Source organism: Balaenoptera borealis (assembly GCF_965194805.1).
Source record: "Balaenoptera borealis genome assembly, chromosome: 8".
NCBI lineage: Eukaryota > Metazoa > Chordata > Mammalia > Artiodactyla > Balaenopteridae > Balaenoptera > Balaenoptera borealis.
The window spans coordinates 108,828,440-108,840,547 of NC_138865.1; the positions used below are offsets into that span (position 1 = coordinate 108,828,440).

The following is a 12,108-nucleotide window of genomic DNA, read 5'->3' on the forward strand; positions in this document are numbered from 1 at the left end:
GAACGAAGGTCAAAGGGAAAGACCGTTACAAAGGAGCAGATTTCAGTCTGGTATCAGGAAGGGAGGGGATTTAGCAGTGAAGAATAAGACCTGTTCCTCACACTCAACCAGTCCAAAACAACCTTCTTAACCTGTTTCTCGTCTTCATTTCCTTGCTTGCTCATTCACCCAGCTGCTCAAGCTAGGAAACATGGCAACCATGCAAATCTCAAACCACAAATCCAATCACCAAGATCTACTGATTTTACCTCCTAAACTTTCCTTTAATTTATTCACTACTACCTGAATTGCCCCAACTCTGACCCAGGACATCACCTTTGCCTGCACTACTACCAAGAGTTTTCAATGGGTGCCCCCACATCTGCCCTTGGCCCCTCCCAATCAGTTAACCTCACACTAAAATCTAATCCTATCAGATTTTAAACTTTTAAACCCTTCAACGGCTCTCTACTGCACGCACGTCTGCCACTCTGGCCCTCTTTCAGTCACTCAGATGCACCGGGCTCCTGCGTCTCAGGGCCTTTCAGCAGGCTGCCCTCGCAGTCTACAGTGCTCCTCACTGCACTCTCGCCCCGGCACTTAGTTAAATGCATCTACTCATCCTTTAGAGCTTGGCCCGAATCTCCTCCTCAAAGAAGCTTTCCTTTACTCCTCAAACTAGGCAGGGTCTCAAAGTACCCCGAACCATGTTGCTCTTATCCCAACCATGAAAACACCTGCATGTAGTCAGCTGTTTAATGTCAGCCTTCCCTGGTTAGCCATTTCCACACGTTTGGTAAGTATCTCTGCTGGTTCCCAGCGTATATCACAGTGCCTGACACACAGGTTAAATAAATAAGTATCTGCTAATGACTAGAGCAGTGGTGGAGTAAGCGTGGGAAAACACAAATTCCTACAAGAGAGAGCCAAAGGAAACTGGGGAAAGCAGCAGGAAAGTCTAGTAAGTCCCACATCATCAACACCAGCAGAAAATGACCAGAAACTTGGAAAACAGAGTGGCTAGGGGACAGGACTTAAGCCTGAGGAAGTTGAGCTGACTCCAAAGACCCCAGCACAAATGTGCTGCAGGACAGAACACAGGTCCTGACAGGCTCACAGCACCTTCTACTTTGATTACTTTAGAACTGTAAACAGACATCCCTGCTGTGCACTCTGGGCCCTTAAACCTACAAGACCCCACCTGCTGTACTGAGATAACCTAGCTCAAGGGATTGCACCATAACTTAGCTTTATGCAGCAACATGCTACTATTTGTGCTTTCTTTTCAATTAGCATCAAAGCTTACAGAATGCAACCTGGTCCTGGCAACTGAGGCCACAGGATTTGTACCAAGATTTCAAAAGGAGGCTGTTATATTCATGTTTGAGGGGAAAAAGCAAGAGATAAAATAGCCCCTTTTCAAAAAAAAAAAAAAAAATCTGAACTTAGTACTTGCTAGCAGCAAACAATCTTGCAGGTTTATTGGTTACAGCTAGTATATCCAAACATCAAAAATTAACAGAACTTTCATCTGGGACTCTGGACTCTATATGCCATTCTGAGTAGGAAGCACACACGAGAATATAGGATCAAATTAAACCTTTAGAGACTCTCAAACTCTAAGCATTAATCAGATTATAATACCTCTATTCCACCTCGCCTCTTCACCCGTCTCCCAAATTTTAATTCAAAACAAAAACAATATTAAACTATCAAAGATCTGATTTTCCCACGGTGACTAAGGTCGTTATCTGCGGGGAACTGGTTCCAGGACCCCCTTGGATAACAAAATGCATGGACGCTCAAGTCGTTTGTATAAAATGGTGTAGTATCTGCATATAACCTACACACATCCTCCCGTATACTTCAAATCATCTCTAGATTACTTACATCTAATACAATGCAAATGCTATGTAAATAGTTGCTGGTGCACGGCAAATTCAAGTTTTGCTTTTTGGAACTTTCTGGACATTTTTTAAAAAAAATATTTTCAAAAAAAAAAAAAAAAATATTTTCGATCCTCAGTTGGTTGAATCTGTGGGTGCGGAACCCATGGCCAAAGGTACTTCAATTTCTTACTTTGCAAAGAATCAAGTTCTTTCAAAAGTTCCTTCTCTCTGGCTTGCTGGTTCCTTAAGCATATGCCTGCCCGATGATCCAACCACGGATGGATGGATGGATGGGTGGATGGATGCTGGACTAGGGTGAGCTGTGGGATATTGGGCAAGGCCCTTATCCTCTTTCAGCTTCAGTTTCCCCATCTATAAAATGAAGAGGTTGGACTAATGTCTTCTGGCATCTGTTCCAGTCTTTTTTTGTCAAAATGTAACTATCAATCATTTCTAGAAATTATTCTGAAAGCTTGGAAATCTAACTGGTGAGAAATGTAGGTCTAACTCCAGGAAGACATAAATGAGGTTGTAACTTTACGACCAGAGAGACTGGGCCCACCGAAGTCCTGCTGGCTAGTAGGATCAGATCTCCTACCAGTTCACCTCAAACAGTCATGCATGAAACCAATGAAGAAAATGCTCAGTTTCTGTCCCCAGGCCAGCACTTCCTGAAGCATGCTATGGAACACTAGTTCTGTGAGCTGTTAACATGTGCGCCTCAAAACAAGGGCTCTGTGCACAATACATGTGAGGTACAGTAGGTTAAACAAATTAAAACAGGTTTCTTTATGTAGGACTTCTCACACCTATTAGTAATAAAAACCTGTCAGGTCCTCTGCTAGGTCCTCATTACAGGCATTTCATTTAACCTTTACTTTACAGGTGAGACAATTCAGACACAGAAAGGTTAAGAAACTTACATAAAATCACACAGCTCATAAGAAAGAGAACTAGGTCTTAAACCAAGGTTTATTTATCACCAAAGTAGGTTCTCTTAATCACCATGTCACTGGCTTCCAACAGCCTCCAATACGCTAACAGATACCACCAGTATCCAAGAGGGGTCTATGATATACAGTGAATCACAAAATTATTTGTCTATAGACCTCTATTTCTTTCTTTGGAGAGAAACTCTGCAGGTTGTAATTTTCTCCAAGTTTCTCTGTCTTTCTGCTAGTCAGCGGAAAGCCACTCAATCCCTCAACACAGAATTTCAACTGACCAGGAAGTAGAACTTAAAATATTAGAACTAGAGGAGATCTGAAAGATCTTTTCATCCAAACTCTTCATTTTCCAGAGAAGCTGGAAGGGGAATTCAGAAATTCTTAAAGTGGAAGTAACTCAGAGTAAGAAGAGGGCTTAGAACCTAGACCCTCTACATTCGAACATATAACTCTTTCTAATTTAATTACCACCTTTAAAACATTTTTATGTGTGAGATTTTCAGCACAGAACTGATGGAGTAAACATTTCCCCAAAGCAAGTTACTAACTGGTTTATGGAAATATTTAGTCTTGTCTTTATTATTAAACTGCAACAAACTGTTAAAGGTAAAGGTCCAAGGGAATATTACCTGAGAATATCATAACTGGCAAAGTCCCACTGGTAGAGACCCAGTGCTGAACTACAGACAATGTATTTGCCATCAAAATGAAGTCTTGGCTGCAGGCAGATACTTCTATCCTCAGAGACAGACAACGTCTTTAAGCACTTACAGTTAATTTCTCTCCCAATTGGCCAAATCTACAGATAAGAGAAAATTAGGAAAGATGAGAGATCACATCACCATAGAAAAGCCTGTCCTTAAACAATGTGGCTTGTGTTTGCTGACGTCAAATACAAAGTGAAGTAAACTGGAAAGACCACAGGTTTTACAGCTGAAGCATGGGTTCAAATTCTGATTTGGCACGTATGTGTTGTGTAATCTTGGGTAAAATATTTAACCTCTTTGAACCTCAGTTCCTGCCGTGAAGATGGTTAGTGCCTACCATATGGAACAGTTTAAAAGATGCAATAAAAATACATGTAACAGTGCTCTGTAAACTTTTTTGCAAATTGCTATTATTATTATACAAGTAAATGTTTATGTTTTCATACTTTAGATCTAAGAACTGAGGAGAGCAGGAGATATATGTCTTAAGAAAAGGTAAGAACGCATCGAAGATAAATTTCTGTGGATTTTTTTTCCCCCTTCATTTACAAATCAGAGTTAGAAACTGCCTAGAACACAGGAAAATGAACAATTCTCTTTCCAGTGGGTTTAAGAGGGCTTAAAGACATTCCTTCCTCCCTTGAAATATTCCCCCTGTGCTACACTCTTTCATAAGGCAAATTAATGGCGGAAAAAAAACCTCACCTTGATCTCATATTTGTCTGCACTTAAGAGGATGTAGTCTCCAGGGCTGTGCAAGAGAGACTTGACTTTGCACTTTTGCAAGACCACCTAGAAATAATAAATATCCATGTTACAGAAAGATCCTTTTAGTACTGTTCTTATCCCTTTTAATTAAAATATGAAAAAGAGCTCAAAATGATATGGTATGTGAGTAATCTATAACTCTATGTTAACTATAACACAAGTTAACCTTTACTAAGAGTTTTACTATTACCAGATTCTTTACTTTATTAGCAAGACCTAAAAGTGTCTAATGCTGCCAGCATTTACTCTTAGCTTTAGTCTGGAAGCAAACATTAGGACTGACTTTAAAAATTATAAAACATGACTTCATAAAAAATGTGAGGGATAGGAAAGAAAAAAGTCCATTCACATAGTAGATACAAATGACCTGTTTTCATAAGCGTGTGCATCATAAAGGGAAAAGCACTCGACTTGGGACCAGAATCTGTCATATGTTGACTCTGCAGCCTTGGGAAGGACCATCTAACCTCTTCGTTTCTCAGTTTCCTCATCTTTAAAATAGGGGATGGGGCACCTATTATCTCAGATAATTGTAGTGAAAATGAAATAAAACAATGAAAATAATAATGTAACAGAAGCTAACATTCCATTAGCATGTGGGATAATCTGTGAACACTAGCTTCTGGTTATTTTAGGAATAAATCAGCATAAAGTGAGAGGGGAGGCCAGGCTCACTCATTCAGAAGCCTGGGTTGCAGATTCAAATGAAACTGACAGACCTGCTACTGAGTGCCAGGCACCTTGCTGGGTTCTGTCCCATCATCTCATTTAGTACTCACAGGAACATTTAGCAGATGATGAAACTCAGGCCCTGAAGGGAAGAGTAACTTATCTAAGACATCTCAGTCAGTGTCCTGGCCCCAAGTCCACTGTTTTTAACACAACACCAACTTGTCTTATATAACTTTTCTATTTAAAATTGAATGCACCCAGTACAGAATTTTTTCCCCCAATATTTTTATTGTGGTAAAATACACGTAACATAAAATGTAGAATCTTAACCATTTTTAAGTGTACAGTTCGGTGGTATTACTGGTCTTCTCACACAATCACTCACCCAGTCTAAAACCCACTAGTCATCGGATTCTTTCTTCTTCTTTGTTCCCCATGAGTAAGTTCAGTTGGCTTTACCTTAAAGACACATCCTTCGTGTACGCCCTTCTCTTTCTTTATTGCCACCCAAGTCCAAGCCGTGGGTCTCTTTTGCTTAGACTACTGCAAAAGCCTAACTGGCCACCCTGCATCCATTTGTGCCCCACTCTAACCCATTTTTCACTCAGCAGTTATCTTCTTAAAACATGAATCACACCAGACTCTTGCTCAGAATGCATCAATTGCTTTCTACTATACTTACAATAATCCAGAATCTTTAATGAGGTCTAGTAAAGCGTACGTGCTGGCCCCTCTCCCACACCTCCCCCAACTACAGCACAGCTCCGCTGGCCTTCCAGGGCATCAGCTTATCAAATGTTCTAGGCTCTTTCCCACCCCAGGGCCTCTGCACATACGGTACCCTCTGGAACACTCCATTTACACAGTTACCTCCCATTTATTCTTCACATTTGGCCCCTTCTCTAAAAGCTTTCCCTGAATCAAACTGAATTAGACTCTGCACTTTTCCTCCATAGCACTTAACACAATTTGTGAACTTGTGAAATTACTAATAACTATTCCTCCTACTAGACTAACATTCGCATCAAGCCTGGGTCTGTTTTGCTCACTCTTGCATCCTTAGCCCCTCACAGAATAGCATGATAAGCTCAAGAAAAGTGTTTCTGCATGGCATTTCCACTTTTTAAATGCCTTTTGATCCTCACAGCAATCGTTTTTTTGAAAACCAGAAGACATCACAACATTCTTCTAAAGATCCTGTACATTTTTGTTTCACTTCTTGCGAGCATTATTTTCTCCTCCTTCCTCCTTCCCTTTCTTCGCAATTTATTTAAACTAAAAAACCAAAAAACACTGTCCACCCATTTCTCCCACTCCCCACATCCCACCCCCTGCCTCTGGCAACCACTAATCTGTTCTCTGTATCTATCAGCTTGGCTTTTTTTTTCCCCTGTAGAGTCCACATATAAGAGAGATCGTATGGTATTTGCCTCTTTTTTGTCTTACCTCACTTAGCATAATGCCCTTGAGGTCCATCCATTTGTCACATATGGCAAGATTTCATTCTTTTTTTACAGCTAAATAATATTTCAATACATATATCCCTTCATCCATCTATGGACACTTTGGTTGTTTCCATATCTTGGCTATTGTAAATAACGTTGCAATGAACATGGGGGTGCATGTATCTTTCTGAGTTAGTGTTTTCAATTTCTTTGGATAAATACCCAGAAGTGGAATTGCTGGATCATGCGGAAGTTCTATTTTTCATCCTTTGAGGAACTTCCAAACTGTTTTCCGTAGTGGCTGCATCAATTTACATTCCCCTAAAAGTGAACAAAGCTTCCCTTTTCTCCACAATCTCACGAACACCTGTTATTTCTTGTCTTTTTGATAATAGTCATTCTAACTAGTATGACGTGATATCTCATTGTGGGTTTTTTCCCCCTAATATTTATTTATTTAGTTGGCTGTGCTGGGTCTTAGTTGTGGCACGTGGGATCTTCATTGCCACGTGTGGGATCTTTGTTGCAGCATGCGGGATCTTTTTTATAGTTGCGGCATCTTTGTTGCAGCATGCGGGATCTTTTTTATAGTTGCGGCATACAAGATCTAGTTCTCTGACCAGGGATTGAACCTGGACCCCCTGCACTGGGAGCGCAGAGTCTTAACCACTGGACCACCACGGAAGTCTCTCATTGTGGTTTTGATTTGCATTTCCCTGATGGTTAATTATGTTGAACATCTTTTCATTTACTTGTTAGTTGTTGTCTTCATTTATCATCTATAGGTCTTCTTTGGAAAAATGTTCAGATCTTCTGCCCATTTTTTAATCAGATTGTTTGGTTTTTTGCTATTGAGTTGTATGAGTTATTTATCTATTTTGGATATTAGCCCCGATCTGATATATAATTTGCAAATATTTTCTCCCATTCAGTAGGTTACCTCTTAATTTCGTTAACAGTTTCTTTTGCTGTGCAGAAGCTTTTTAGTATGGTGTAGTCCCACTTATTTATTTTTGCTTTTGTTGCTTTTGGTGTCAGATTCAAAAAATCATTGCCAAAACCTATGTCAAGATGCTTACTATGTCTTCTTCTAGTCTTAAGTTTTATGATTTCAGGTGTCAAGAAGTTCAAATCTTTACTCGATTTTGAGTTAATTTTTATGTATGGTGTAAGACAGTGGTTGAGTTTCATTCTTTTGTATGTGGCCCTTCAGTTTTCCCAACACCATTTACTGAAGAGACTGCCCTTTCCCCACTGTATATTCTTGGCTCCTTTGTCATAAATGAATTGACCATATATATGTGGGTTTATTTCTGGGCTATTTATTCTGTTCCATTGATCTATGTGTCTGTTCTGCCAATACCATAGTTTTAACTACTATATCTTTGTCATATAGTTTGAAAGCATGATGCCTTCAGCTTTGTGCTTTTTCAAGATTGTTTTGGCTTTTTGAGGTTTTTTGTGGTTCCATACAAATTTTAGGATTATTTGTCTTATTTCCTTGAAAAATGCCATTGGAATTTTGATAGGGATTGCACTGAATCTGTAGATTGCTTTGGGTAGTATGAACATTTTAACAATACCGATTGTTCCAATCCATGAGCATGAAATACCTTTCCATTTATTTGTGTCTACTTCAATTTCCTTCATTAATGCCTTGCAGTTTTCAATATACAGGTCTTTCTGTTATATACTGGTTAAACTTATTCCTAGGTATTTTATTCTTTTTGATGCAATTGTAAATGGGACTGTTTTCTTTATTTCTCTGTCTGATAGTTCATTATTAGTGTACAGAAAGGCAACAGATTTTTGTGTATAGATTTTACATCTTGCAACTTTACATGTAGTTTACAAGTTCTAACAGTTTTCTGATGGAGTCATCAAAATATCATGCATCTGCAAATACTGACAGTTTTACCTCTTCCTTTCCAACATGGATCCCTTTTTTTCCTTTTCTGCTCTGTCTAGGACTTCCAATTGTATGTTGAATCAATGTGGCTAGAAACCAGCACAATGTTCTTTTAAAGAGCCTGTACATTTTTCTTCCACTTCTTGCAAGCATTTTCTTTTTTAAAATGAAAATTTTAAAATTTTCTGATTTAAAAATATGCTTATCCTAAAGGGAAAAAAGTACTCAATTCCACAAGAAATAATCATCTTCAACATTTTAGTGCAAAAACACATTTAGAAACTGTCGTCATACTCTACATAGTTTTTTGTATGTAACCTGTTTTATTTGCTCCCTCTACCCACCTAATATATTGTGGGCATCTTTCCATGTCCATAAGTCACTCATTCATTGAACTATTTACTGAGTGTCTTTTACATGTTGGTCACTGTTATATACCATCATGCTTTGTGGTTGTATCTATCCCATCTTATGACTCATCTACCACTTATGAGGCAGCATCTACCATCCCCCATCCCACCCCCAGCTCCCCCACCCTCAGCAAGACTGATGTCAGCATTTCTTCTGTAGGTCTTCCTACCTTGGTGACCCATTCTGTGTGCCCGGTGAGTGTGTTCAGGCATGTCCCAGCAGATAAAGCCCATACTTTCACAGTGAAGTCTGCAGAGCCACTCACCAAGATGTCCAGTTCATCATTGTAGTCGACGCTAAACACTAGTATATACAACACACACAAAGTTAAAATACGCCTTTGCCTGTGGGTCTTTCATAGTAGAGTTCAATTACATTTATTCTCCCTAGCCGCCCAACTGTATAATTTCTCAACCAGAACTACTGTAGTAATGATGCTTTCTCAACTAGCAATTTTATGCTAAAAAATATATCCATTTCAAAATTCTTGTTATTATCATAGCTGATAATTCTAAGGATGAAAAGCTCCTGGAATAATACAATCTCTTATACTTGTACTAGCTTCAGAGTGAGAGGTAAACCAGTGTAGGAGATAATGGCATTTCTTCTCAGGACTGCCTGCCTGGTACTACATGTAACTTATCTAGCCTATGCAGGAAAAACAGAACATAGGTGGACCTACTCATATTTGTACTATTTACTGCAGTAAGATAAAATGTCAAGAGTATAAGCTGCAAAACAATACCCATACTCAAGAAAAGACAGTGTAATGAGAAAAACAAAACAAAGATCTTAAAGGTCAGACTAAGCCATTCTCTCAAACTGTCTGATTTTCTTTAGAGCTCTATCCCCAGCACCTAAAACAGTGCCTGAGTATCGCAAGTACTCAAATATTTGTTTTTAAATGCCTGCCAAGCTCTAAAGGAACACTGGGGACCCAAAGATGAAGACACTGCTCTTTTCTTTAAGGAACTCAGACTAAGTGAGGGGTGGAAGAGGAAGTCCAAAAAAAAAAAATAAATGTTTACCTCTTGCTAGGGAAACACCAAGGAGAATGACTAACTCTGCCCAGGGGTATCAGGGAGGACTTCAGGGAAGAGGCGATATTGGAGATGGGCCCTGAAGGATGAGTAGAATTTATCAAGAAAAGAAAGAGAATACTGCAGGTAGAGGGAAGAGCAAAGGCATGGAGTTAGGTAAAGCCACAGCAATGTCCAGGGAACAGCAAAGAGGAAATTTTTTAGAACAGGGCTCTCAAAGCTGACCAGGTATAAAATCACCTGGAAGTCAATGTACAACCCTGGACACTGTGGAAATATTACACTCAGTTTGATATATAAGTTCCACGTTAAATCATATATCTTCAAAATATTAATTTCTACAACAAACAAGTGGTAGCAGAGAAGACTGAAGAAAAATGTACAGGATGACAAACAAAATGGGGGGGGACTTGGTTTTTTGCCATAAAACAGCTAGGTTTACATTAAAGAATTACTGAGTACCAGGTATGGTGCAAGGAATTCAGGACCTAAGTGTCAATAAGACAGGCAGGATCCCTGTCCTTCTGGAGCTTACAGGTTGGTGGGGAAACAAGGTTATCATACTTACTTGTATTGATATGATAAGTGTTACACACGTATTGGGAAACCTACAGCAGAGAAACTCAACCTGTTTAGGGAGTCCAGGAAGGCTGCTCATAAGTGTCTCAAGAGCATAGACTATGATTCTCAGGGGCTAATGCAGTGGGTAAAGGGCAGAAAGGAAGAAGGGAGCAGCTGCACAAGAGGCTAGGAACTTCATCAACATGATTTCTGCACAGAGCTCCAAAATACAGTGAAGCAGAGGGAGAAGCTCAGATCTGAAGGCTATGTTCAAATGACCAGTTTTTTACAAACTAAGGCTGCTGTAAAATTATTGTCAACCAAGCTCCAATTTGATATAATCTGTATAGTCACTCCAAATGATTTCCAGTCCTAATTCTACAAATAAAGAGGACTGAATTTACAAGTGTAGCACTTATTCAATTTGGAGGTACGGAATCCGATCAAAACAGAGGGGGCTGACTGTTCAATAGGATATAAATGAAACAGGGGAAAAGAAGAACTGCCTCTCCTAGCATAAGGGTATAAAGGACATAAGAGTTAAAAAATGGGCCAAGGAAAAGCAAAATTAGGGGGAAAATTCCAAAAAAGAATAACTTGAATAAAGGGATTAACTGTAGTGACTGAGAAAGAAATTGGGGGAAAGACAGGTTAAATTAAAAAACAAAAACAAAAAAGGGATCACATTCTTGGCTCCTGGCTTTAAGGAATGAGGGTAAAGTAGCTGTTGAAACCCTTGAAGAAAGGCAACCCACCCGCCCCCGTGTGCCCCCGGAAGTGCTGGGTCCTGGCTCCGGAACTCCATTCCCAGCAGGCCACAGTGTTGTCAAAGGAGCCTGTCACAAGCTTCTGCTCATCAAACTTCACTGCTGCACAAGTGTGGGTCTGGATGCCATAAACACACTGCCCTGTGCTCACATCCCATAGTTTTGCAGACAAGTCATCTGACCCTTCAAGAGAAAAACAGGGAGGTTAGTAAGAAAACAAACACTAAAGAAGGAAAATCAATTCCCCAAACCATGGTATTCTTAAAGGAGAACCTTAACAGTCACCTCCTCTAGCACTCTCACTTAATAGCTGGGAAAACCAAAGCATGGAGACAGTAACACATCTTGCTCTGGGTCACCAGAATACTGTTAACAGCCCTGAGACTGAGTCCAAGCCTTTTGGTTTAGTCCTTTTCCCTTAACTTTCCAGGTTATAGCGTGGTGTTAGACTAAAGCACCCTTTGGTGCTTCCACTTGTAAATTTTCCCAAATCTTTGGCTATCATGAGCTCTCTGACTTAAGCTTAAAATGGTGGGTACCACCTATGACTGGATGTGTACACTTGCATGCCTGTCCATTACCCAACAATTTTGAACAAATAAAGAATGTTGAATAGTAAAGTTGTCTGCTGGAACATGTTCTACTCTAAGGCAAATCATAGATAAGCCTCCAATCACTGGTTAACTTCTGCAAAGGCTAACTGCTAATTTCTTGAGCCATCTTGAAATATGTGAAGGAACTTCAAAGAAAACTAGACATAAATTATTCTCAGACGTTCACAACAACTCAACAAAGAGCTTGTAAAGCCTCTTAAGATCCTGCAGAAAAGAGGGTAGGTTTTACTTCTGCCTCTGATGAAAATATTATACTGATTATGGTGACAATTCAGGACCTTGTCTTAATCACATTTAAAATCCTAACGATGAACTCACGTCTCACAATTTACCTGTATAAAAGTAAGAATAAGAATTGACGAAGAGGGAATTCCCTGGCGGTCCAGTGGTTAGGACTCT

The 12,108-nt window shown here is 39.6% G+C and overlaps 1 protein-coding gene across 6 annotated transcripts in view; it reads right to left on the reverse strand.

The window, feature by feature from the left end:
- Positions 1–12,108, reverse strand: part of FBXW2 (F-box and WD repeat domain containing 2) — a 31,672-nt gene that overhangs the window by 6,216 nt on the left and 13,348 nt on the right. For 4 of the 6 annotated variants that reach the window (XM_082402252.1, XM_082402255.1, XM_082402254.1 and 1 more), the window contains 5 exons: positions 11,084–11,278; positions 8,897–9,030; positions 8,326–8,523; positions 4,228–4,314; positions 3,445–3,614 (listed from right to left, as the gene is read on the reverse strand). In XM_082402252.1, coding sequence (XP_082258378.1) covers positions 3,445–3,614; positions 4,228–4,314; positions 8,326–8,523; positions 8,897–9,030; positions 11,084–11,278 — 784 coding nt within the window. Of the gene's footprint in view, positions 1–3,444; positions 3,615–4,227; positions 4,315–8,325; positions 8,524–8,896; positions 9,031–9,755; positions 9,847–11,083; positions 11,279–12,108 lie in introns of those variants that run through there. The other 2 variants (XM_082402253.1, XM_082402257.1) reach the window with 2 other exon arrangements.